Source organism: Odocoileus virginianus, chromosome 15 (genome assembly GCF_023699985.2).
Source record: "Odocoileus virginianus isolate 20LAN1187 ecotype Illinois chromosome 15, Ovbor_1.2, whole genome shotgun sequence".
Taxonomy (NCBI): Eukaryota; Metazoa; Chordata; class Mammalia; order Artiodactyla; family Cervidae; genus Odocoileus; species Odocoileus virginianus.
In genome coordinates this window covers 58272161-58300013 of record NC_069688.1, presented here as the reverse complement: position 1 = coordinate 58300013, position 27853 = coordinate 58272161, and the positions used below count along the sequence as shown (strand labels likewise).

Sequence of the window (27853 nt, the reverse complement as noted above, 5' to 3'; positions counted from 1 at the left end):
CAGCATTTGTTATTTGCAGAATTTTTAATGATTTCCATTCTGACCAGTGTGAGGTGGTACCTCATTGTAGTGTTGTTTGCATTTCTCTAATAATTAGCCAAGCTGAACATCTTATAATGTGCTTTTTGGCCATTTGTATGTCTTTGGAAAATGCCTATTTAGGTCTTTTGCCCATTTTTCAATTGTGTTGTTTGTATTGTTGCTGTTGTTTCTATATTTTGGAAAATTTAGCTCTTGTCAGTCACATCATTTGCAAGTATTTTCTCCCAGCCACTAGTTTTTTTATCATTTTCTTCATGGTTTTTTTGCTGTACAAAACGTTATAAGTTTCATTAGTCCCATTTGTTTATTTTTGCTCTTATTTCTACTGTCTTGGGAGACTGACCTAAGAAAATATTGGTACAATTTATACCGGAGGATGTTTTGCCTATGTTTTCTTCTAGGAGTTTTATGGTGTCATGTCTAATGTTTAAGTCTTTAAGTCATTTTGAGGTTATTTTTGCATACGGTATGACAGTGTTTCTAATTTCATTAGAGATGTAGCTGGTCAACTTTCCCAACACCCCTTGCTGAAGAGACTGTTTTTTCCTATTGTATATTCTTGCCTCCTTTGTCGAAGATGAATTGACCATAGATGCATGGATTTATTTTGGGCTCTCTATTCTGTTTCATTGATCCACATATGTTTTTGTGTCAATGTCATGCTGTTTTGATTACTGTAATTTTGTAGTGTAGTCTGAAGTCTGGGAGCATTATGCCCTCAGCTTTGCTCTTTTTCTTTTCTGGGTCCTTTATGATTGCATATGAATATAAAATTATTTGTTCTGTGAAAAAGGTCATGGGTAATTTGATAGGGGTCTCTTTAAATCTGTATATTGCTTTGGGTAGTATGGCCATTTTAACAATACTAATTTTTTGCATTGTTAGAATTAGGATTAGAAAATTAAAGATATTAAACTTTAAAAAAATCTTAAATACATATGCAAGAAGCCTATGGAAAACTCATAAAATATATCTTTCAACTGAAATTCTAAATTCAATAGTTTTCAGTTCTCTCTACTTCTGATTTTTAAAAAAATTTCAGAAAAGTATAGCAAAGGTCAAAAAGCCAAACTAGTACTTTATCCTTTCCTAAACATACATACATTAACATATATCGTATATCACATATTGTGTTAGTGGATGATATTGTTGTTTGGTTGCCCTGTTGTGTCCGACTCTTTGGGACCCCACAGACTGCAACACACCAGGCTTCCCTGTCCCTCACCATCTCTCGAAGTTTGCCCAAGTTCATGTCCATTGCATCAGTGATGCCATCCAGGCGTCTCATCTTCTGATGCCCTCTTCTCCTTCTGCCCTCAATCTTTCCCAACATCAGGAACTTTTCCAATGAGTTGACTGTTTGCATCAGGTGACCAAAATACTAGAGTTTCAGCTTCAGCATCAGTCCTTCCAATGAGTATTCAGGGTTGATTTCTTTTGAAATTGACTTGTTTGATCTCCTTGCTGTCCCAGGGACTCTCAAGAGTCTTCTCCAGCACCACAGTTGGAAGGCATCAATTCTTTGGCTCTCTGCCTCCTTTATGGTCCAGCTCTCACAACTACACAAGGCCACTGGGAAGACTATAGCCTTGATTATATGGACATTTGTCGGCAGAGTAATGTCTCTGCTTTTCAGCACACTGCCTAGGTTTGTCATAGATTTCCTGCCAAGAAGCAATCGTCTTCTGATTTCATGACTGCAGTCACCATCTGCAATGATTTTAAAGCCCAACAGGAGAAACTCTGTTATTATTTCCACCTTTCCCCTTCTATTTGCCATGAAGTAATGCAGCCAGATGCCATGATCTTAGTTTTTTTAATATCTAGTTTTAATCTGGCGCTTTCACTCTCCTCCTTCACCCTCATCAAGAGGCTCTTTAGTTCCTCTTCACTTTCTGCCATTAGAGTGGTATCATCCATATATCTGAGGTTGTTGATGTTTCTCCCACCTATCTTGATTCCAGCTTGTAACTCATCCAGCTCAGCATTTCTCATTTTGTCCTCAGTGAACAGGTTAAACAGGGTGACAGCAGACAGCTATATATATATATATATATATATATATATATATATATATTATCTGATTTGTCTGTGTACAGCCAGTGTTAACATTATACCATGTGGTAAATTACTCATAGAATGTCTTTTGAATAAATGAAATATAGAAATGCATCACTTACTAGGCATAATTTAGGAGTGTGCTATTCCATAAAGGTTACTTTTGCATAACAGAAAAGTAACTTCCTTTAAGTCCCAAATATTTTTAACAATTGATGAATATTGTTGCAAATATGTATCATAAAAATTTCAGCATACTTGAACCAAAACAGAAACATCTGGATGATCTGGGGGTGGGGGGTGGTTATCATTAATTGCGGTAGTATACAGCCTATTATCTGGAGTTAATAGGGAATCTATGATTCACTGCCTGTATGTTATATTTAACCTTTGACTACTTTTAATAACCATGTGTGCATTTGGTGATTTCTCCTGTGTTATACCTCACAGCTGGCCATCATTTCTCATTTACCTACGTATCTGCCTCTGGCGGTCTAATGTACAATGGAAGTGAAAGTAAAAGTCGCTCAGTTATGTCTGACTCTTTGTGACCCTATGGGCTATACAGTCCATGGAATTCTCCTGGCCAGAATTCTGGAGTGGGCAGCCTTTCCCTTCTCCAGGGGATCTTCCCAACCCAGGGATTGAACCCAGATCTCCCGCATTGCAGACGGATTCTTTACCAGCTGAGCAACAAGGAAAGCCCAATCTACCATGGGTTAGAAGGCAACTAAATTAAGTCAAAAGTTTCTAAGTGAATACTGTAGCAGCTTTTCTACGAGCCAAAGGAACACACTTTTGTGTTTAAAGTGTGTTTAAAAACACACGTTAGTTTTCTAATACTTAGAAAACCCGTGCTCATTTTTCATCACTCAACGTAAAGTCTCTACCTCTGGAAAATCTCCACAGGAAAGAAAGAATTTACCGCTACTTTACAACCCAAGTGCCATCTTATCACAAGGAAAGGCAATGACCAAAAACAGCTATTGCATGGATAATAAAATCTCTTATACATTTAATACAAATGTGGTATTTGTATGTAACACATAATATTGTTTTGCAAGTGTTAAAATTTTTTACACAAGCGTGTTAAACTGTATGCTTCTGCGACTTGTTTTTCTCCCCTTGATACTCTACATGACTTTTCTGTATTCACATGCAGAAATTTACTTCATTCATTTTCACAACTATCTTCCATTACACACACACACACACACACGCACACGCACACACACACGCACAACTTGCTCATTCTTCTTGTTGATGGACAGTCAGGGACTTTTGAAAAAAATTTTTTTGCTATTATAACAAGACTGTTTCAAATACACTCTAAATGTTTCCTTATGTAAATATGCAGGAATTTGTCAAACATACACCTAGGAAGAGAATTGCTGGGTTGTACTGTAGACATATCTTTAGTTTTAACAAATGCCAAATTTATATCTCCACCAACACTATATGAGAACTTCTATTGTTCTACCTGTATCTTCATTAACACTTCAACACTTGGTAATGTTCTCAGGTTTGAGAATTTCATGAGTGTGAAAGGTATTTCATTGTGGATTTATTATGTATTAATATATAACTAATTTGTAGTGAGGTTGGACATCTTCTCATATGCAAGTTGACTACTGATTTTTTCTATTAATTGCTTGTTCATACCTGTCGCCTCTTTGTCTTGGGCTGTATTTAGATAATTCATAGATGATACTTATATAGTCTGCATACTATTCCATGCAGCTATATATAACACACATATCTCTTTTTTTAAAGCATCTTTTTATATGGACTATTTTTAAATTAAAAGTTTTTATTGAATCTGTTACAATAGTGCTTCTGTTTTGCGTTTTGGTTTCTTGGCCACGAGGCACGTGAGGTCTTAGCTCCCTGACCTGTGATTGAACCCACAGCCCCTGCACTGGAAGGCGAAGTCTTAGCCACTGGACAGCCAGAAAAGTCCCTATACATATCTTCTTATGGTCTGTTTTTACAAATTCATCTTTAATAATGCATTTTGATATGAGTATTTACTAGTGATACCAATGTAATACAAAGTACTTCCAGTATAGTCAAAATACCAATATACCAATCTTTTCCTTTAAGGTTTGTACTTTTTTAGGAAATTCTTTTCTACTTCTGTCATAAAAATATTTTTCTACCTTTTCTTCTAAAGGTATTACAATTTTGCTTTTGGCATCGCCAGCTACAAATTGGCACTTGCCAGCTACCTCTACAAGGGTTAAATCACAAGCCACTGCATCTTACTGACCTGCAACACTCCCTGAAAGGAGTTCAGGGCGGAGTTCAGGAATGAGACACTTCGTTCTCTGAGAAAATCTGGCAGACCAGGTCTTCAGATAAGATATTTTCAGGAGAAGATTTTATGGGCCCAATTCTTGCAGCTCCTCATTTCTAGAAAAGCACTCATGTCTACTCCTCTTACGTCTACTAGGGGTAGTAAGAGTCACTAGCAGCACCTAATGACTTCATAAGACCAGCAGCAACCTTCTGCAAAAATCGGTCCTTGATTGCATGTACTGCCCTTTTACCAAAATCACACATATACTGACCGTCCTCCCTACCCCTCTGGAGCAGTTGCTATTCTCGATAAAACTTAACTCCCAACTCACACTGTGCCTTTCTTTCTAGTTGACAGCATTTATGTTGATTGTCAAGAGCATAGTTCTTATAATTATTCATTTTTATTTTACATGTATCAAAGTTAGATTACTTCTTGCACACAAATTTATATTTCTGATGAAGTGACCATAATGATAATAATACCCTAAAGCAAATGAGATAATTAAGGTATATGCTAAAATGCTATGACAGAGAAATCTACAGTAGCTTTGTTTCTCTTGCACATAAGAATTCAAAGGTAAATGGACACCCAAGGGCTTGTAAACAGTTCTGTTCCATGACTGCCACTGACTCAGTGTGGTAACAAACGTCCTGCCGCAGTTGCCTTCTCCAGGCAGCTGGAAGAGGGGAGAAAAAGGCAGGACAAGTGGGTTTTGTCTTTAAAGAGAGGACCAGGAAGATGTGTTCAGCACTTTTGTTCATATCCCATGGTCCTCAACACAAACACATGCTCACAGCTATCTGCAAGAGAGGTTAGGAAGTGCAGTCTCTAGCTGAGCCGCCATTAAGACGGACAGTTGCACTGCAAGGAAGAAAAGAAGAGCAGTCTGCTGTTTCACCTGGTATCACTACTGCTTCTTTACTCTCGGGGAGCGTTCGCCTCGTATTCCTTTCCTTTCGGTTAGCGTTCACGGCTTCACCTTTTACTTTACTCTATGTTCTCATATTTTATGTGTTTCTTCTTCAAATTGCATATAGATGTACTTAAATCTAGTCTGATAATCTCTCACAAGTTTTATTAAGTTAATATATATTCTGACAGCTAATACACATTGATTATTTATTTTGGCTTTTCTACTCTCTGTTTTCTTTGCCCTCCCATCCCCTTTTCTAGATTTCTTTTGGATTGACTCTGATGCTCTTATTTCATTTGGTACCTCTCTTTTGAATTTTAATGATGTATATTTCTATTGAATTAGCAGTGGAGCTTAAATTTTAACATGCATACCTTTTAAAAACTAAAATCATTTGAAAAATCTATCTTCCCAACAAATGCAAGGATCTTAGAAAGCTTTAACTCCAAATACTCCACTCCCATGTTACGTGTTTTTGTTCTTCAATATGTCAGTTCAGTTCTATTTTTGTTTCTCTAAATTTGTTAGCATTGACACAGTATTACTGTTATTGTTTTCTTAAATTTATTAAACTAATAAATTTATTAAAATTTATAGTAAATTAAATTTATTAAAAATAAAACTTTCCTTTTTATTATTTATTTTATTTTTTATTTACTTTGGCTGCTCTGGGTCTTTGCTGCTGTGTGGGGTTTTTCTCCAGTTGTGGCAAGCCGGGGCCACTCTCCGGTGGCAGGGCGCAGCTTCTCACTGCGGGGGCCTGGCCTGTTACAGAGCAGGACTCCAGGGCATGTGGGTCTCAGTCCTTACAGCGCACGGGCTTACTTGCTCCATTCTCCCCGACCAGAGATCGAATCCACGTCTCCTGCAACTGACAGGTGGACTGTCTACCACTGAGCCACCAGGGAAGCCCGTTATTGTGTTTTTAATGTATTTTCTCTGGCTGCGCCAGGCCTTCGCTGCCACGCGCAGGCGGGCTCTCGCCGCAGTGAGCCGGATCCACGCTCTGGCTGCGCGGGGCAGACGTCTCACCGCCGGCTTGGGCTTCCCCTGCGCGGGAGGACAGTCTCTCGGGCGTGTGGGCTTCAGCATGTGCCCTGCGGGCGCTCAGAAGCTGGGGCTCACGGCCTCCAGAGCACAGGCTCAGCACCGTTAGCGCTCGGGCTTGTTTGCCTCCCGGCATGTGGAGAAGGAAACGGCAACCCACGCCAGTATTCTTGCCTGGAAAATCCCATGGACAGGGGAGCCTGGCAGGCTACAGACCATAGGGTCGCAGAGTCGGACACGACAAAGCGACTTCACTCACTCACTCATGTGGGACCTTCGCTCCCAGATCAGGGGTCAAAGCCGTGTCCCCTGCACTGGCAGTAGGGTTCTTAACCACTGGACCTCCCGGGAAGTCCCGCTGTTACTGTGTCTGCTACGTTACACTCAGTGCTTCTGAAATGTTCAGCATTTCTTGGTTTATACTTTCTTTACGCTTGTGCAGAAATTTCTTCAAGGATATTTTCCCTAAGTTCATCTTCCATCAGTTCCTTTGGTGAGGGTATCAGAATGGTAACCACTCTCTTTTGGGTTTTACTGGTGGTGAGCTAGGGTTTCCCTGGTGGCTCAGCTCGTAAGGAATCCGCCTGCAACGTGGGAGACCCGGATTTGAGCCCTGGGTTGGCAAGATAGTTCTGCATTTGCAAATATCTTTTTTTAAACGTCATTAGCCTGTGATGGTTTAGATAGGTCTACAACAGCAGTTTGACAATTGATTTCTCTTAGAAAGTTGAAGTATTTTCAAACTTTCTGGCTTCCCTTGTTGCTATTGAGAGGCTTGCTGCCAGAACTGCTATCTTTTTCATACTAAAAAATCTGCCTTTTCTGTCTCTGCTTTTAATATCTTCTATTTATCTTAGTTGTCTGCAATTTCCCTATAACTCATTTGTTTATTCTGCTTGGATTTCATTGTGCTTTCTGAATCTACAGGATCATATCTATCATATCTCTGAAAATCCTTAGGGATTCTCTCTTCAAAATACCTCTATTCCATTCTCTAGTTTTTCCTCCTAGATTAGAAATATATCAGATGTTCTTACATATATTCCTTTTAATTTTATTTTTATATTTCTCTCTGATGGATTCTGGGTAATTTACTTAATTCCGTCTTCCAATCCACAGCTTCAACTGTCAAATAAATCTCATCTGCTGTTTAGCTTGTTCTACTGTATTTTCACTTCTGTAATTCTTAATTTCTAGAAGTTTCATTGTGTTTTTAAAAACCTGCCTGCTTATTGTTTGGTTTAATTAATGTTTTTTGTTTTAGACAAATGTCGACTCAAAAGCAGTTATAAGAACCAATACAGAGAGATCTCATTTGTTCTCTACCCAGTTTCCCCAATGGTAACATTTATACAATATTATAACCAATGTTTGACAGTAATACAATCCACTGATATTCATATTTCCTGTTTTATTTATATTCATTTGTGTGTCAATACTGAAATCAGATTGATTATATTATATTCTTTGCAGTCAAATATGGAGGAGCTCTATAGAGTCAGCAAAAGCAAGTCCAGGAGCTGACTGTGGCTCAAATCATGAACTCCTGATTGCAAAATTCAGACAAAGTGAAGAAAGCAGGGAAAACCACTAGGCCATTCAAGTATAACCTAAATCAAATCCCTTATGATTATACAGTGGAAGTGACAAACAGATTCAAGGGATTAGATCTGATAGAGTGCTTGAAGAACTATGGACGGAGGTTCGTGACATGGTATAGGAGGCTGTGATCAAGACCATTCCAAGAAAAAGAAATGCAACAGGCAAAATGATTGTCTGAGGAGGCCTTACAAATAACTGAGAAAAGAAGAGAAGTGAAACGCAAAGGAGAAAAGGAAAGATATAGCCATCTGAATGCTGAATTCCAAAGAAGAGCAAGGAGAGATAAGAAAGCCTTCTTAAGTGAGCAATGCAAAGAAACAAAAAACAATAGAATGGGAAAGACTACGGACCTCTTCGGAGAAGGCGATGGCACCCGACTCCAGTACTGTTGCCTGGAAAATCCCATGGACGGAGGAGCCTGGTAGGCTGCAGTCCATGGGGTCGCTAAGAGTCAGACACGACTGAGGACTTCACTTTCACTTTTTACCTTCATGCACTGGAGAAGGAAATGGCAACCCACTCCAGTGTTCTTGCCTGGAGAATCCCAGGGATGGCGGAGCCTGGTGGGCTGCCATCTATGGGGTCGCACAGAATCAGACAGGACTGAGCGACTTAGCAGCAGCAGCACAGACCTCTTCAAAAAAATTAGAGATACCAAGGCAATATTTCATGCAAAGAAGGGCTCAATAAAAGACAGAAACAGTATGGACCTAACAGAAACAGAAGAGATTAAGAAGAATACGTGGAAAAACTGTACAAAAAAGGTCTTAATGACCCGGATAACCACGATGGTGTGATCACTCAGCTAAAGCCAGACATCCTGGAGTGTGAAGTCAAGGGGGCCTTCAGAAGCATCACTACGAACAAAGCTAGTGGAGGAGATGAAATACCAGTGGAGCTATTTCAAATCCTAAAAGATGATGCTGTTAAAGTGCTGCACTCAATAAACTGCTAATTTGTTCATTATAATCACATCTGGAACTTTTGAGAAAGTAACAGTACCTGGGCATTTGTATTTCTTAGAAAATTCCAAATAATTCTAATGTACATCTGGATTTTAAAGAGTGATTATAGGTTTTTGTATAAAATGGTAGTTATGATATATAATTCTGATATATAATTAGATACATATATAGTGATATATAATTCTATTATTTAATTCAACATATTAAAATGAATAATAGTTACATAATCACTATAGTAAGAGATATTCATCCATTTTCACAATCAATAGCCAAAGAAAAAACAAAAGATAATTACAATTGCAAGCCGTAATGGAAACATGATTAATCCAACAGCACTGAAACATGTACATTACCATGTGTAAAACAGATGGCCAGTGCGAGTTTGATGCATGAAGCAGGGCACCCAAACCCGGTGCTCTGGGACCACCCAGAGGGATGGGGTGGGGAGGGGGCTGTGCGCAGGGTTCAGGGTGAGGGGCACGTGTATACCTGTGGCTGACTCATGATGAAGTATGGCAACAAACACCACAATATGGTAAAGTAATTGTCCTCCAATTAAATAAAAATTTTAAATATTTAAATACAATTTGGGGGGGTAAGTAGAGTGATGTGGTAAGTGGAAGTGCATACATGTACATGTTTTCATCTACCCAGCCAGTCTATGTCTTTTGGTTAGTGTGTGCATGCTAAGTTGCTTCAGTTATGTCCAACTCTTTGTAACCAATGGACTGTAGCCCGCCAGGATCCTCTGTCCATGGAGAGTCTCCAGGCAAGAATACTGGAGTGGGTTCATGCTCTCCTCCAGGGGATCTTCCCAACCCAGGGATCGAACCGGTGTCTCACGGCTTCTGCATCGCAGGTGGATTCTTTTTCACTGAGCCACTGCGGAAGCCCTTGGTTAGTGCATTTAATCCATTTACATTAAGGTAATTATCAATATATATGATGCAATTTTCTTAATTGTTTTGGCTTTATTTTTTGTAGGTCTTTTCCTTCTCTTGTGTTTCCTGCTGAGAAAAGTTGCTTTAGCATTTGTTATAAAGCTGGTTTAAAGGGCTGAATTCTCTTAACTTTTGCTTGTCTAGAAAGCTTTTGTCTTCTCTGTCAAATCTGAACTAGAGTCTTTCTGGGTAGAGTATTCTGGGTTGTAGATTCTTCCCTTTCTTCACTTTAAGTATACTGCATCACCAGTCACCTTTAATATTCCTCTTTCCTGGAAGCTTCCTTTCATATTCCCTTTCCCTCCAGTCTGGATTAGGATTGCTTCAGAGCAGAAAATGCTAGGTATAACCTTCCAAAGCACTTTATCATACAACTTTATTGTAATTGTCTGTTCTCTTCCACACACCCACAAGACAAAGACTCTTGAAGGCAAGGTGATATCTTTATTTTGAGCAGCTAGTACCCAGCACCGGAGAAGGCAATGGCAGCCCCACTCCAGTGTTCTTGCCTGGAGAATCCCAGGGACGGGGAGCCTGGTGGGCTGCCGTCTACGGGGTCGCACAGAGTCGGACACGACTGAAGCGACTTAGCAGCAGCAGCAGCAGTACCCAGCACAGGACTGTTGAATTAATGAATAATTGTAAAGAAAGCGCTAATTTATGAGAATTTGTTGTTGTTCAGTTGCTAGGAGGTCTTTAAGTCCTTTGCAGCCCTGCAGATTGTAGCCTGCCAGGCTCCTTCATCCCTGGGATTTCCCAGGCAAGAACACTGAAGTGAGTTGCCATTCCTTCTCCAGGGGGTATCTCTGATCAGGGATCGAACCCATGTCTCCTGCACTAGCAGGCAGATTCTTTACTACTGAGGCACCAGGGAAGCCCCAGCTTATGAGAATAAGAAGTTTTAAATTGCTCTTGTTTAAAATGGCAGAAAGAGATTCCCATAAAAGTACCTCAGTGATGTAGAAGGAAAGATATTTATTGATAATTATCATGGATTAAGTCATCATATCACTAATTGTAAACCCATTAAAACATTTTCATGGAAAAATGGTCCAGGCTGTCATTTCAGAATGCTAGGACTACAACTCCTGTCCAGCATTAGTCACAAGTTGCCTAATCGAAAGAGAAACCTCACCATTAGCTGTAATAGCCTCAGTGATCGCATGAATAAGAAACAATGAGATTCAAAAATGTTTTACGGTCTCTGGAGCCCTGGGGGAAGGTATTTCCCCTACTTGTTTTGTGAGATATAAAAATAATGCTAGTTCTATAGCAATGATTTATTAATTTCTATAACAAAAAATAATTTTAGGATATTTGCTACTTGAGTTTAAAAAATAAAAATCTCAGAATCTTACTTCAATAGATGACTCATCATTTTGTTAAGAAAAATATTCAAAGAGAAAAGAAATCTAGACATGACCCATGAGTGTTCATGTGATAACATGATCTTTCCTCAAATAAGTAATGAATGTCCTAAGTCCTCTCGTGTTCAGCATGTGATTCCAATTCTATACACATTCCTCTAAGAATGACATTTAAGCTGATTTATTTCAAGTGAATTTCTAGGCAAATTGTTTCTTAAGAAAGAGATACAAATTCTTCTTACACTAAAACACAGTCTTGTGGTAGAGTATCTAAGCGTTCAATACTTCTTTCTTATTAGCAAAAAATGCTATTGTTCTAAATAATAAACCAACCAAACAAATCACTTGAGCAAAATCATCATCCTTTTTAACAGCTCCTCATTTATAAAATGAGGATAATAATTCCTGCTACCCAGGACTTGTAAAGATTACAGCTAATATATGTGCATACAAAGGAACGATCACCATGGTTAGCACACAATCTGCTAATCACCAGACGTCTCCGTTTTTTATCTTCTAAAAGATTTTTTTTAATCCAATTTAATCCTTCTGGTGACGATGCAATTTAATTGTCTTCATTTTAGGGAAAATATAGGTAACATACAGAAATATGGATTATTCACACACGTATTCACACACATGTGTGTTTGGTATGTCCCTGAAATATCCATTTTCTGTGCACTTATCTGGGGTTATCCACTTTGCTTCACCATGTGCAGACTTGTCCTAGATTCAGCTAAGTTACACATTCAGATGATTAATTTCACAAATAAATAAAAAATGAAATATCTGTTCCTTTGAAGCTAGAAATATGCTGTAAAGAAGTTATTCTCATAGGATTATATTTAGCTGGAATCATAGCAAGCACAAATAAAAGGAGATATCTCGTTACATATGTTCTACTTCTCAGACATTTTAAAATTCTTTCCTCCTATAAACCATTCTTAGAATTACCTTACTCTCAAAATAGATACAGTATTTACTTCATTCAAAGGATCACTAAAATTTAACTATGAGTTCATATTTTTCATTTTAAATATTGAATTACCAAAACATTCCAGTTTAATTTCCTTTGCTTACTTTCCACACATGTAAGTGGAAAACAGTAATTTTTGAATTGAAATTTTATTATCAAAATAAAATTTTGTTGTGTAGAAAACAGTTAATACAGCTGGCCAAAGATTGCTATCCTTAGACAAGCTGGCTGACTCCTGGGAACTTAGATTTCAAAAAAGTTCTAACTATTCCCTTTCTGATGAGTGGTTTGCTAGGCCTAAACTGCTTGTAGAAAGTAAACTATGGCTTATGTCGAATACCTGTTTTCCTTCTGGGAGTATGGAATTGTGGTATGTGCTATGCAACAGGGGCCTATGTGACCAGCTCCAATTATACCTTGGACACTGAGTCTCTAATAAGCTCTGGTCAAAAACACTTCACATGCATGTATGCTCAATCGTGCCCAACTCTAAAAGACCTCATGGACTGTATGCAGCCCACCAGGCTCTTCTGTCTATGGAATTTTCCAGGCAAGAATACTGGAGTGGGTTACCATTTCCTTCTCAGGGGATCTTCCCGACCCAGGGATATACAACGCACGTTTCCTGCATTGCAGGCAGATTCTTTACTGCTGAGCCAAGGGGAAGCCCCCCAAAACATTTCACGTGTTTTGTAACAGTTTACTGATGGAGGAATAAGTCCTATGTGACTCCACAGGGAGAGGACTCCTGAAAGCTTGCTCTTGGTTCCCTCCAGACTTTGCCGCATGTGCCTTTTCTCTTTCGCTGATTTTGCTTTGTATACGTTCACCATAAAGCTGTGAGTACAACTGTATACTAATTCCTACTAGTTCTCCTAAAATGTCAAAAACTCTTAGGGTGACTTGGGGACTCTCAACACAGATGGCGTAAAATGTTATTAATCAAAATATCTTCTACTTTTTCCCATTTTTACATTGCCTTTTGTTATTTCTCCTAGGTACACCATTTAGGAACACAGAGAAACTGAACAGTTAAGAGAGATAAATAATCATAAAAACGTTGCCATCCAACTACCTAATTATTAACCCCCCGAAATTTGGCTTTCTTCTAGATTACAGCCCACTTTAAAAATACAAATTTTAGATTATTTAAAATAAATTATAACTAATTAGAACATTTGAAAATTCTTAATAGGTTACAGTTAGTTTTTGTAATTTCCACCTTCTTAGAAACTGATTTACCTTTAGACAATAGGTTAAATCCAACCATTTTAATTGCAAAATGGAATATATTAATCAGTTCAAAGATGTCATTTTTTTTTAGTTTTGAAAAGCATAAACATGTTAATCATGCATACATTCTGAACTATATTTTAAAATCGAAATTGACGTCAGTGAAAATTTTGAACTGTTTAAATTGTTCTCAAGTATTTCCCAGTAGTATTTCCAGTGGTACAGAACTTACATTTTTTTGCAGTGTGGGCATTTTGCCAGAGTGTTGAACCTCAATTCCATCCACTGTAAAATAAATAAGAGAGGTTGAAAAGAAAAACAACTGAAAACTATCCAATCTAGTAAGCTGTTTCTTTCAGTTCAAATGTTCTCAGGGATCACAACAGAAGCCATCAATCTTTTCATGTTTATATGAGCTTTCCCCCTCCAACTCATCTCCCCCTCCCTTAAAATAAAGGTTACACTTCCCTTCTGAAACAGTTCCCAAAGTTTTCCCAATTTTCTGATGCAATCTAGGTTTGCTTTACAATGAAAACTGAATGTCATGTCGTAATTGGGGTCATTTTATTCAGTTTATGTCTCAGTCCACTGCCAGAAAATAAAAACATATTTCATGTATCTTCCAAATTGTTTTTTCTCTGAATATTAATGCCCAGCTTTTAAAAATACATGAATATTTAGACTCGATACTAAAATACAATTATCCTATTTATGTAGAAAATGCACAAGGTAAATAAATGAAACAAATTAGATACAAGTAGAACTAATGGCAACCTGATGTGAAGAACTGACTCATTTGAAAAGACCCTGATACTGGGAAAGACTGAAGGCAGGAGGAGAAGGGGATGACAGAGGATGAGATGGTTGGATGGCATCACCGACTTGATGGACATGAATTTGAGTAAACTCTGGGAGTTGGTGATGGACAGGGAGGCCTGGCTTGCTGCAGTCCATGGGGTCACAACGAGTCAGACATGACTGAGCGACTGAACTGAACTAAGAGAGTAACTCAAAATCCAAGTTTGAAGGCTAATACATTAGCAAAGAAATTCTAGAATTTTTAGAAGACCAACCTACAGGAGATTATTTAGTCAGGTTCTATCATTTTAGCACAGATTATGCATGATGAATTTGATTATAACTGACAAACAACCAAGACTCTGTTGTATAATTAGTAACTTATACAGGCGGCAACTTAGCATATCTGGTTTTGTTGTTATCTATAAGAATTCTTTTAAATGTAGCAAACTAAGACTAGAAAAACATGTATTAGTAGAAATAACTTTGTCATACTCTATCTGAATGAATGAAAATACCCGTCCTTTTGAAAAGATTTACCACTGTTCTCTTATCTAAAATGCAGCCTCTGTGCTCTTAAGTTTTATTGCCAAACCTTGAAGTATCAATAGAAAAAAAAGTCTAATTTTTCCTGTTTTTAACTGGATAAATTTGATAGGTAACATTGTATAAATGTAACGTGTACTGTCTACTTCTTTCATACATTGATATATTGTAACATAGTTGTCACTGTAGTGACATTTATCACATTTATAATTATAATACAATATTACTGTCTATATTCATTATACATTCCAGGAAATAGTGAAGGACAGGGAAGCCTGGCGTGCTGCACTCCATGGGGTCGCAGAGTCAGACACAACTGATCGACTGAACTACAACAACTATATTCATTATACTGTGCTTTATTTAGATCTCCACGACTTATTTACTAATTGCTACAAGTTTGTACCATGAGTCTTATCCCCCACCTCCCATATTCTGATATCTTCTGGTACCCACCATTTTCCTGCTTTTAGAGGTTTAATTTTTTTCAGTTCTATATATAAGGGATATCATGCAGTACTTCTCTTTCTCTGTCTGACTTACCTTGTTTAGCAAACGTGCTCAAGGTCCTCTGTGTGTCACAAATGTCAGAATATCCCCCATTTCTTGTAGGAGTAGTGTTAGTGGCTCAGTAGTATCCAACTCTTTGTGACCCCATGGACTATAGCCCACCAGGCTCCTCTGTCCATGGGATTCTCCAGGCAAGAATACTGGAGTGGGCTGCCATTCCCTTCTCCAGATCATTTCCTGTGGCTGAATAATATTCCACTGTGTATTTCTGCTTGTGTTCAGTCGCCCAGTCAGGTCCAACTCTTTGTGGCCCCAGGGACTGTAGCCCACCAGGCTCCTTTGTCCATGGAATTTTCCAGGCAAGAGTACTGGAGAGGGTTGCCATTTCCTATTCCAGGGGATCTTCCAGACCCAGGGATCAAACTCACGTCTCTTGCATCTCCTGCACTGGCAGGCAGGTTCTTTACCACTAACACCACCTGGAAAGCCCCACATCCTTTTTATCCATTCATCCATTGTGGGCATTTGCATTGTTGCCATATTTTGGCTATTACGAAAAGCATTTTCTTTCAGAAAGGTTAAAAGCAACTTCTCTAAAACCGAATTGTTTTAGTAGAGGTCTTCCAATATTTGGCTTATTTCTAACCATTCTATAATACATAATAGAAAAACTGAGTTTCCCCAAGGTATATTTTTAAATCGATCTTAAGAGGCACATAGAAAGTTACACTACTAAAAACTAGTCAGCTGATAGTACCCAAGTAGATTTTATTTTCTAATGGGTACAACAGATGACTGGGGTCATTCGATCCCTGGGTCGGAAAGATCCCCGAGAGTAGGAAAAGGCAACCCACTCCAGTATTCTGGCCTGGATAACTCTATGGACAGAGGTGCCTGGGAGGCTGCAGTCCATGGAGTCACAAAGAGTCAGGCCAGCTGGGCGACGCAGCCTGCACACACACGTCATCACTTTAAAGTGTGTTCACTGTTGTCACTCTCTGCTAAGCAATCAAACTACAGGACCCTATGAACAAGTGAAGAAAATCGGAACCTGTCTGAAGGTACTATATTGGCCCACTTGATGTTTGAACTATCATTTATGGTTCAGGCATGTATGATAGGTTGCATTAGATTTCACTGGGAAATGCCAACCCTACCCAGCATGTGGAACTGCCTTCCATCAGTAACAGAAAACACCTACCCAACACAGATGCAATATTAAACTCTCTGCTGTTTGTTTTAAGAAACCTCTTTACGTTCATGGAGAACTAGTCTGTAATGCTTTTATTCTTCTGGAAAATTATTTTCTAAACAAAGTCCCCCAAAACATTAGTCTGGTTAGACAATCCCCTCAAAACTGTTTCGACATCTTAAAATGTTTACACATACTACATAAAACTTCCTCTTGGATCTTAATGTTATTTAATTATTTATATGAAATTAAGTTTAATTAATTTAATTGTAATAATTATTTAATGGTTTAACATTAATTATTATTATTTTAACATTATATATTAAAAGTGCTGAAGAATATACCTATAAAAATTCTGCTTAATTTTTTTATCCTAGCAATTCCTTACAATTAAATGAGCATTCTAATGAATATGCTTTGGAAAACACAAATTTAGCTTTTCTCAACACTATCCACGGTTCCAGACAGGCTGTTAAACGAATACTGTGAATAGTGTGAATATTCACTAGTAAATATAATTTTAGCATTATGGCAGTGATACTACAGTATACTGTATTACATTATTTGTTATAAATGAAAAATATCATTGAGGACACAGTCCATTATACTTTTAATCCATGGGAATGATTTTCTGTTAGGTCTCAGTATTCCAGTAAAAGCTGGGAACTTTTCAGAAAATATCACAAATATCTTGTAATAGATCATGTTTTCCTCTTTTCATTAACCATACAAGTTCAGTTCAGTTCAGTCGCTCAGTCGTGTCCGACTCTTTGTGACCCCATGAACTGCAGCACGCCAGGCCTCCCTGTCCATCACCAACTCCTGGAGTCCACCAAGTCAATGATGCCATCTAACCATCTCATCCTATGTCGTCCCCTTCTCCTCCTGCCCTCAGTCTTTCCAACCATATAAGGCTCACTGCTGAAATCCAGTCTAATTTTAACAACTGCACAGGACTATTATGCATACTTATATTCTTATATATGACTTCATCATATTTCTGCCTTAGTTTTCATCTCCTTGATTTTGCATGTTTTATTTTCAAAGCTACTGGACTTTGTAACTTGTACTGGGCCTTGTAAACCAAGGCTGAAACAAGGTATGGAATAAGTAGATGAATTATCCTGTTAGATAAAAGTTTGAAGGACAAAGACTACTACAGAGAATCTAAGATTACTTGGATTGGCATAATAGTAAGGACGAGCTGAAGTTCTCAAGGGAGAATGGAGAGTTTATTCTTTGTAACCCTCAGCATCTCTCATTAGTCTGAAACTCTCAAAGGTTAATAGCCACCCTAAAGGTATGTACTGTGTTCTCTTAATCGCGAAAAACTTTGTTTTCTGGGAATTTTGAAATCATCTTTAAATACCATGGGTGTGAACCCAAAACACCCTTTCCTGCCAAAGACATAAAATTTTAAAATCATAATTACTATGCTAATAAGATTCACGTGCTTGCACTGAATGTTAAGTAAGTTAGAAGTTCATTTCTGGCTTACAGAAAATTTAGTGATTTTCTTCTGAGGGGAAAATATTTAAACCCCCAATTTTTTATGCATAAATGTATAAAGTCATGTCACCTACATCTATCTAACCTCTTAACTTAGATCATTTTCTAGAATTCATTTCTAGATGATTCCAAAAATTAAATATAAAGCTTTGTAACAGTTGCCTTTAATTTTATTTTTTTCTCATTCCCTTATCTATCATAATATCAGTTTGGCAAATTCTCTCTCAAATTTTTTATGCTATTCATAACCACTGTCATCATTTTTCTGAATAATAAAGCCTAAATATCTTATGTTTCTTCAGACTTGCCCATATGCAGTCAATTTTATAAATAACATCCACAAATACATCTTAATTATAAATCTCTGCTTTAGCTTTCCATTACTCTTAGGATAATGTCACTTCATCTAGCCTAGATGTTTCTGTATATACCCTGAGAACATTCTGTATTTCTCTGCCGTAGCCTAAATAGATTTCACATAATTCCTGTTTTAACTGTCTTTCTCCTGCTATTATTGGAAAATCCCATGAGGTCAGAGACAGCACTTTCCTGTTTCCCAAGCATGTAACCCAGTGTCTGGTACACACTCAATATTTATTTTTGAACAACTGAAGTCAGCTCACTTATAGTGTGGTTTATAAGGATTATCCATGTCAAGGATTTGGATAACCCAAGGAAGAACTATGGATGTAGGTTTGGGACACTGTACAGGAGGTGATGATCAAAACTATCACCAAGAAAAAGAAATGCAAAAAGGCAAAATGGCTGTCTGAGGAGGCCTTATAAGTAGTTGAGAAAAGAAGAGAAGGAAAAGGCAAAGGAGAAAGGGAAAGATATACCCATCTGAACGCAGAGTTCCAAAGAATAGCAAGGAGAGATAAGAAAGACTTCCTCAGGGATTAGTGCAAAGAAATAGAGGAGAACAATAGAATGGAAAAGACTAGAGATCTCTTCAAGAAAGTTAGAGATACCAAGGGAACATTTCATGCAAAGATGGGTTCGATAAAGGACAGAAATGGTATGGACCTAACAGAAGCAGAAGGTATTAAGAAGAGGTGGCAAGAATACACAGAAGAACTGTACCAAAAAGATCTTCATGACACAGATAATCATGATGGTGTGATCACTCACCTAGAGCCAGACATCCTGGAATGTGAAGTCAAATGGGCCTTATGAAGTATCACTATGAACAAAGCTAGAGGAGGTGATAGAATTCCAGTTGAGCTATTTCAAATCCTAAAAAGATGAAACTGTGAAAGTGCTGCACTCAATATGTCAGCAAACTTGGAAAACTCAGCAGTGGCCACAGGACTGGAAGAGATCAGTTTTCATTCCAATCCCAAAGAAAGGCAATGCCAAAGAATGCTCCAACTACCACACAACTGCACTCATTTCACATGCTAGCAGAGTATTGCTCAAAATTCTCTGAGAGGCTTCAACAGTATGTGTACCAAGAACTTACAGATGTTCAACCTGGATTTAGAAAAGACAGAGGAACCAGAGATCAAATTTCCAACATCCACTGGATCATAGAAAAAGCAAGAGAATTCCAGAAAAACATCACCTTCTGCTTCATTGACTACATTAAAGTCTTTAACTGTGTGGATCACAACAAACTGTGCAAAATTATTAAAGAGATGGGAATACCAGAGCATCTTACCTGCCTCCTATGAAACCTGTATGCAGGTCAAGAAGCAATAGTTAGAACCGGACATGGAACAACGGACTGGTTTAAAATGGGGAGAGAAATACATCAGGGCTGTATATTGTCAGCCTACTTATTTAATTTATATGCAGAGTACATCATGCAAAATGCAGGGCTGGATGAAGCACAAGCCGGAATCAAGATTGCTGGGAGAAATATCAGTAACCTCAGATATGCAGATGACACCACCCTTATGGCAGAAAGTGAAGAGGAACTAAAGAGCCTCAGTGAAGGTGAATTAGGAGAGTGAAAAAGCTAGCTAAAAACTCAACATTCAAAAAAGAAGATCATGGCATCCGGTCCCATCACTTCATGGCAAATAGATTTGGAAACAATGGAAACAGGACAGACTTTATTTTGGGGGACTCCAAAATCACTGAAGATGGTAAGTGCAGCCATGAAATTAAAAGATACTTGCTCCTTGGAAGAAAAGCTATGAGAAACCTAGATAGCATATTAAAAAGCAGAGACATTACTTTACCAATAAAGGTCCGTATACTCAAAGTTACGGTTTTTCCAGTAGTCATGTATAGAGGTGAGAATTGGATCATAAAGAAGGCTGAGTTCCAAAGAACTGATGCTTTTGAACTGTGGTGGTAGAGAAGACTCTTGAGAGTCCCTTGGACTGCAAGGAGATCAAACCAGTCAATCCTAAAGGAAATCAGTACTGAATACTCATTGGAGGGACTGATGCTGAAGCTGAAACTCCAATGTGAAGAACTGACTCACTGGAAAAGACCTTGATTCTGGGAAAGATTGAAGGCAGGAGGAGAAGGGGATGACAGAGGATGTGATGGTTAGATGGCATCACTGACTCAATGGACATGAGTTTGAGCAAGTTCTGGGCATTGGTGATGGACAGGGAAGCCTGGCATGCTGCAGCCCATGAGGTTGCAAAGAGTTGGACTGAGAGACTGAACTGAAACGAACTGAGTTTATTCCTTTAACTTCAAGTTTCATATTTAAAAATCAGAAAAATTTTGATAAATTATAATAAGAATATTTCTTGAATCTAGAATCAAGCAAGGCCACTGCCTGAGACTGTATGTTTTGTGCTCTACTAAGGAGGTGAGAAACGCTGGGCTGGATGAAGCACAAGCTGGAATCAAGATTGCCGGGAGAAATATCAATAACCTCAGATATGCAGATGACCCCACCCTTATGGCCGAAAGTGAAGACAAACTAAAAAGCCTCTTGATGAAAGTGAAAGAGGAGAGTGAAAAAGCTGGCTTAAAGCTCAACATTCAAAAAAGAAGATCATGGCATCTGGTCCTATCACTTCATGGGAAATAGATGGGGAAACAGTGGAAACAGTGTCAGACTTTTTTGGGGGCTCCCAAATCACTGCAGATGGTGATTGTAGCCATGAAATTAAAAGACGCTTACTCCTTGGAAGGAAAGTTATGATCAACCTAGAGAGTATATTAAAAAGCAGAGACATTACTTTGCCAAAAAAGGTCCATCTAGTCAAGGCTATGGTTTTTCCAGTGGTCATGTATGGATGTGAGAGTTGGACTGTGAAGAAAGCTTAGCACTGAAAAATTGATGCTTTTGAACTGTGGTGTTGGAGAAGACTCTTGAGAGTCCCTTGGACTGCAAGGAAATCCAACCAGTCCATCCTGGAGGAGATCAGTCCTGGGTGTTCACTGGAAGGAGTGATGGTGAGGCTGAAACTCCAATCCTTTGGCCACCTCATGCGAAGAGTTGACTCATTGGAAAAGACCCTGATGCTGGGAGGAATCGGGGGCAGGAGGAGAAGGGGATGACAGAGGATGAGATGGCTGGATGGCATCACCGACTCAATTGACATGAGTTTGAGTAAACTCCGGGAGTTGGTGATGGACAGGGAGGCCTGGTGTGCTGCGATTCATGGGGTTGTAAAGAGTTGGACACGACTGAGTGACTGAACTGAACTGAACTGAAGGAGGTGAGGGTAGGAGGTAGATTCAATTGTTCACTAAGCCAAGATACCCAAGTTGCTCTGCCTAGAGGACAAGGTGCTTGTTTATTATTGACCTATCCAGAGAGGCCCTTTTTGCAAATGAATAAGTCAGATAATATAAATTATCTTATATGTAATTAAGTCATATAAATTACCTTATATGTAATTTACAAATAATGCAGTATATTTTTAACTGCAGTTCTGATTAACTATCTTTCTTTAAAAAAGGCTTTATTTTAATCCTTTGGTCAATTCGCACTTGGACCAAACTATAAGACTTCAAGCAGTGGTCAAATCTGTGTGATCATGACCTACATTGAAGAGATCGATGCTTCTGACAAATGTCTTGTTACATACCAGGAATGTGTTTCCACAGTGCCCACACACGACCCTTGTACCTTCTGGTTGGACGGGCAATGCAGGTTGAGCGGGCTGCTCTTCAGAAATAAGCATTACTGGGCCAAGGTTAATTATGCGTCTACTGCGGAAAGAGAAAGGGAAAACCTCATTATCCCACAAATGGAGAGAGGGCAAAACCTACAATGTAGGGCCCAAACATGTGATATAGCATTGAAAATAAGATAAACTTGCTTATAAATTAATTAAGTTTCAGCTTTTAGGGCCAAAATCATAGAAAATAGCAATAGTCAGTATTTTTAAAGTAACAAAACAAGATGGAACTGGACCTAATCAAATCATCTTAGGAACCATTTAACTGCTCCATATAATTTCAAACTTATTCCTCATCTTACCTTATCTTATCTTATCCTATCTAGGAAGACAACTTGAGTTTGATAAAAGACTAAAGAAGTTAAAATATTTTACATTAACATTTATATGTGTGCCATGAAGATACCAAAGTGCTGAGTCAAACCAAAATTTTCTGGGTAGGCTGGTACTCCTTAATATCTATTTCATAAGAGTTGGACAGAAAAGAAAATGGTAGGCTCCTTTCCTTTCTGTTTCCCAAGTTACCGTTAGATAGGGTTTCAACTAACTAACATTCAAGACAACAGAAATCACAGGGAAAAAATACAGTTAAGGTTTTGATATACTCCTGTTTGGGCACTTCCATATGCATTTGGCAGGGGCAAATAACTACAGAATTTATTGTGTAGATTATACTTAGCAAGGACTTCCCTGGTGGCTCAGATGGTAAAGCATCTGCCTACGGTGGGGGAGATTTGGGTTCAATCCCTGGGTCAGGAAGATCTCCTGGAGAAGGAAACGGCAACCCTCTCCAGTATCCATGCCTGGAAAATCCCATGGACAGAGGAGCCTGGTGGGCTACAGTCCATGGGGTCGCACAGAGTTGGACACGACTTTACTCACTCACTCACACTTAGCACAGACTAGTATATGAACACGCAGTAAAGTACACATGATTACTAAAACACTTCCAAATTAAGATGAAATATGTCAAAGATTCAAAGATAAACTAATTGGTTATTTTTAATTAAATATAATGAGTCACTGATTTATTACAGTGTATTAGTTATATAACATTGTTCATTCAAGAATAGGAGTTTATGAATACCTGTAACCATTAATTTCAAACTAAGCAGTATCATTCCTTTAACAAAGAAAAAATACTGTAGGTCTTATAATTACTTTGAGGATAAAGACTCTGTTTAGAACAAAACCTGCCACATAATCAATCTTTAATAAGCACTTGTCAAATGAACAAATGAGTGAACAGATGGATCTTTATGTCTTACCAGTTGGGTCTTGGACATCCTATTCGCCGTGATGTGTCCTTACAAATGAGGAGACAGTTACAAGGGCATCTAACATATTTCTTCCCTGTTGGGGGATTTTTGATTGGCTAGATAAGAGAAGAAAATACAAAGCAAATAAACTGAAGCACAGATTGCCAAAGCTTGTTTGTGTATAAAAAGGAAATGAATCCTAAAAATCTAAGGCTCCACATAGTTCTACCAAAGTACAGATTAAGGAAAATTACATCATAAATGATTTATTTTATTGAAATATAGTTGATTTGCAACATTGCACTAACTTCCACTGTACAACAAAGTGACTCAGTCATACATATATATATTCTTTTTCATATTCTATTCCATCATGGTTTGTTGATGGAATGTTTCATATCTATTCCATCATGGTTTATTGACAGACTATTGAATACAATCCTTGTTGCTATACAGTAGTGCCTTGTGTATCCATCGTATATATCAGAGGTCCCCATCCTTTTTGGTACCAGGGACTCGTTTTGTGGAAGGCAACTACTCCACAGACCGGGCAGGGTGGGGGTCGGGGGGAGGTGCGCAGTGCCAGATGTTTCAGGTGTATTACATTTATTATCCTGCTGCTGATCTGACAAGGGGTGGGATTCAGGCAGTGATGTGAGCGACGGGGGGCAGCTGCAAATACCGACGGAACTGTGCTCACTCTGCCCCCACTCACCTCCTGCAGCCTGGCCCGGTGACCGGCCACAGACCAGCCCCGCCCATGGCCCAGGGGCTAGGGATGCTCGGGACCCCTGCTGGACCTAAGAGTTCGCATCTGCTAGTCCCAACCTGCCAGTCCGTCCCTCCCCGACCCCCTGCCCTCTGACAACCACAAGTCTGTCCTGGATGTCTGTGAGTCTATTTCTGCTTTGTAGGTAGCTTTGTCTGTATCATATCTTAGACTCTCCACATGTAAATGGTGTCATATGGTATTTGTCTTTGTCCTTCTGACTTACTTCCCTTAGTGTGATAATCTCTAGGTCTAGATATTTGTACATCTCACATCTTCTGCATCCATCCGTCAGTGGACATTTAGGCTGTTTCCGTGTCTTGGCTATGGTGAGCAGTGCTGCTGTTGAACCTTTCCAATTCAGATATGTGTGCAGATATTTGCCCAAGAGTAGAACTGCTCGATCATATGGCAACTCTGCTTTTAGTTTTTTTTTTGAGGAACCTCCCACACTCTTTTCCACAGTGGCTGCACCAGTTTCCATTCCTACTAACAGTGCATGCTGCTGCTGCTGCTAAGTCGCTTCAGTCGTGTCCAACTCTGTGTGACCCCATAGATGGCAGCCCACCAGGCTCCGCCATCCCTGGGATTCTCCAGGCAAGAACACCAGAGTGGGTTGCCATTTCCTTCTCCAGTGCATGAAAGGGAAAAGTGAAAGTGAAGTCGCTCAGTCGTGTCCGACTCCTAGCGACCCCATGGACTGCAGCCCACCAGGCTCCTCCGTCCATGGGATTGTCCAGGCAAGAGCACTGGAGTGGGTGACCATTGCCTTCTCCAAACAGTGCATGAGGGTCCCTTTTTCTCCATACCCTCTTCAGCAATTATTATTTGTAGTCTTTTTAATAATGGCCATTCTGACTGGTATGAAGTGGTACCTCATTGTAGTTTTGATGTGTATTTCTCTAATAATTAGTGATGAATCATAAGTGATTTTAAACAGCTCAAGTATTTGGAAACACTCTATAAAATCTGGGGGACTGCAGAGATTGAATTATGAAGGGCATGTTTCAAAATTAGTTTGTATTGGCCTGGAATTGTCTTCCATTTGAAGTTCACAAGACAGGGTCATCCATCTGCCTGGCCAGGGGTTTCTGCACATGTCTGAGGAAAGCCAGTTCAAGAATAATAGGGGAAGAGAAGCACATAACAAGTTTGAAACTTATTACAGCTCTTAATGCTAGTATTTCTTCACAGTGAAGTTAAAAGCTAGACTAAGTAACACTAAAGAAAACACTCCTTTCATTACTAGGATATAAGCTTGTTAAAGTAAATAAGCTATGCTGCAGTGAGAGGAACAGAACACCACTCCTGCGGCATACTTGCCAAAGGTGTATAACCTGCTTCTAATCATGAGAGAGCATCAGACAAACCCAAACAAGGAACATTCTACGGAATATCTTACCTATACTCTTCAAAACTGTCAAGGCAATAGAAGACAAAGACTAAATTTCTGATTAAGGAAGATTAAAGAAACATGATAACCAAATGCAATATATAATTTTTATATATTTTTATAATTTTAATAATATTAAATATATTTATATTTATTATATCTAGATGTTACATAATATGTTAAATACATTTAAAATTTTAAAATAATTTTTAATTGACTTCTGGATCCGATTTTCTTTTTTCACTGAAACAATTGGGCAAATATGAACTAACCTGGGATATTCCCAGCAGTCCAGTGGCTAAGACTCTGCACCCCCAATGCACAGAGCTGGGATTTGATAACTGGCCAGGGACCTAGATCCCACATGCACAACTAAAGGTCCTGTGTGTTACAACTGAGACCCAGTACAGCCAAATAAATAAATAAAAATAAATATTAAAAAAATCATGAATTAAGTCAAAAGATTAGATAACAGCATTATATCAATGTTTATCTCTGATTTTATAACTTACTATAATTATATAAGTGAAAGCTCTTTTTATTTTTTTAAGGAAATTCTCATTAAAATGTTCAGGGGTTGAAGTGCACCATGTCCACAATTACCTTAAAAGGTTCTGAAAAAATTATTTATTTATTTGGAGAGAGAAAGCTACTTTGTAAAATATCAATATTTACAGAATGTGGGTAAAGAGCCTACCCTATGGGGATGCTCCATACTATGTACTATTATTTTTCTAGCTTTCTGTAAGTCTGCAACATGTATTTTTTTTTAAGATTTAAAAATTTTAAGTAAATAACCTTGGTAGAAATATGTATAAGTTATCAATAAGTCAACTGTAATTTATTAAACTATAATAGAATCTGACAATCTAAAATATTCAGAATATATTGCTATACAATATAAAGTATCAAGAACCAGAATTTGTGTTAATTTCTCTAAATGCATATTTACCATTAAGTAAACATGTTGACAGAGCTTCCTTGGTGCCTCAGACAGTAAACAATCTCCCTGCAAGGCAGGAAATTCGGGTTCTATACTGGATTGAACCAGGGGTTCTCCATGTGTTGGGAAGATTCCCTGGAGAAGGGAATGGCAATCCACTCCAGTATTCTTGCCTGGAGAATTCCATGGACAGAGGAGCCTGGTGGGACATGACTGAGCAACTGACTGACTGACAATGGAATATTACCCAGTCATAAAAAAGAATAAATAGTGCCATATGCAGCCATATGGATGGCCCTAGACAACATTATCATTCTAAGTGAAATGTCAGGCAAAAAAAAAGACCCATATCATATATTATTGCTTGTACATGGAATCTGAAAAAAATGATACAAATGAAGTTATATGCAAAATGTAAATAGACCCATAGACATAGAAAGCAAACTTATGGTCATCAAAGTGGAAAAGGTGGAGGAATGAAGGGTAAATTAGGAGTTCTGGATTAAACACACATACATACCATATACAAAACAGATAAGCAATGAGTACCAACTGGATAGCACAGGGAATACACTCAATATTTTATAATAACCTATAAGGTAAATGAAGATGAAAAATTATATATATATATATGAATCACTTTGCTATACACTTCAAAGTAGCTCAGCTGGTAAAGAATCCCCCTGCAATGCCGGAGACCCCGGTTCGATTCCTGGGTCAGGAAGATCCCCTGGAGAAGGGAAAGGCTACCCACTCCACTATTGTGGCCTGGAGAATTCCATGGACTCTACAGTCCATAGGGTCACAAAGAGTTGGACACAACTGAGTGACTTTCACTTTCAAACTAACACAACATTGTAAATCATACTTCAGTAAAAAAAAAATTGCAAGCTAAAGTAACAAGTTCTGATGTAGAAACTGCAGCAAGCTATTCAGAAGATCTAGTTAAGCTAATTAATGAAAGCAGCTACACTAAACAACATAGTTTCAACATATTTTCTTCTTCCCTGTATAGGAGAAACATGTCATCTAGGATCTTCACAGACAAAAAAGAGAAATCAGTGCCTGATTCAAAGCTTCAAAGGACAGGCTGACTCTCTTGTTAGGGGCTAATGCAGCTGGTGACTTTAAGACGAAGCCAATGCTCATTTACCGTTCTGAAAATCCTAGGGCCCTTAAAGAATTATGCTAAAACTGCACTGCCACTAGAACAAAGTCTGGATGAGAGCACATCTATTTACAGTATGGTTTATTGAACATTTTAAGTCCATTGTTGATGCCTAATGCTGAAAAAAAAATTCCTTTCAAGATGTTACCTCCTATTGATAATGTACCTGGTCACCCAAGAGCTCTTACAAAGATGTACAATAAAATTAAGTTGTTTTTCACGC

At 38.4% G+C, this 27853-nt stretch overlaps 1 protein-coding gene and 1 long non-coding RNA gene across 2 annotated transcripts in view; one reads left to right on the top strand and one right to left on the bottom strand.

Moving 5' to 3' along the window:
* The window catches only part of PIP4P2 (phosphatidylinositol-4,5-bisphosphate 4-phosphatase 2), a 64410-nt gene that overhangs the window by 4155 nt on the left and 32402 nt on the right, over window positions 1-27853 (bottom strand). Inside the window, exons 3-5 of the mRNA XM_020870010.2 lie at window positions 23367-23473; window positions 22006-22129; window positions 13679-13731 (exon numbers count right to left, since the gene is read on the bottom strand). Of these exons, the coding sequence (XP_020725669.2) occupies window positions 13679-13731; window positions 22006-22129; window positions 23367-23473 (284 nt within the window). The remainder of the gene's footprint in view (window positions 1-13678; window positions 13732-22005; window positions 22130-23366; window positions 23474-27853) is intronic.
* The window catches only part of LOC110122491 (uncharacterized), a 67850-nt gene that overhangs the window by 17332 nt on the left and 22665 nt on the right, over window positions 1-27853 (top strand). The window lies entirely within an intron of this gene.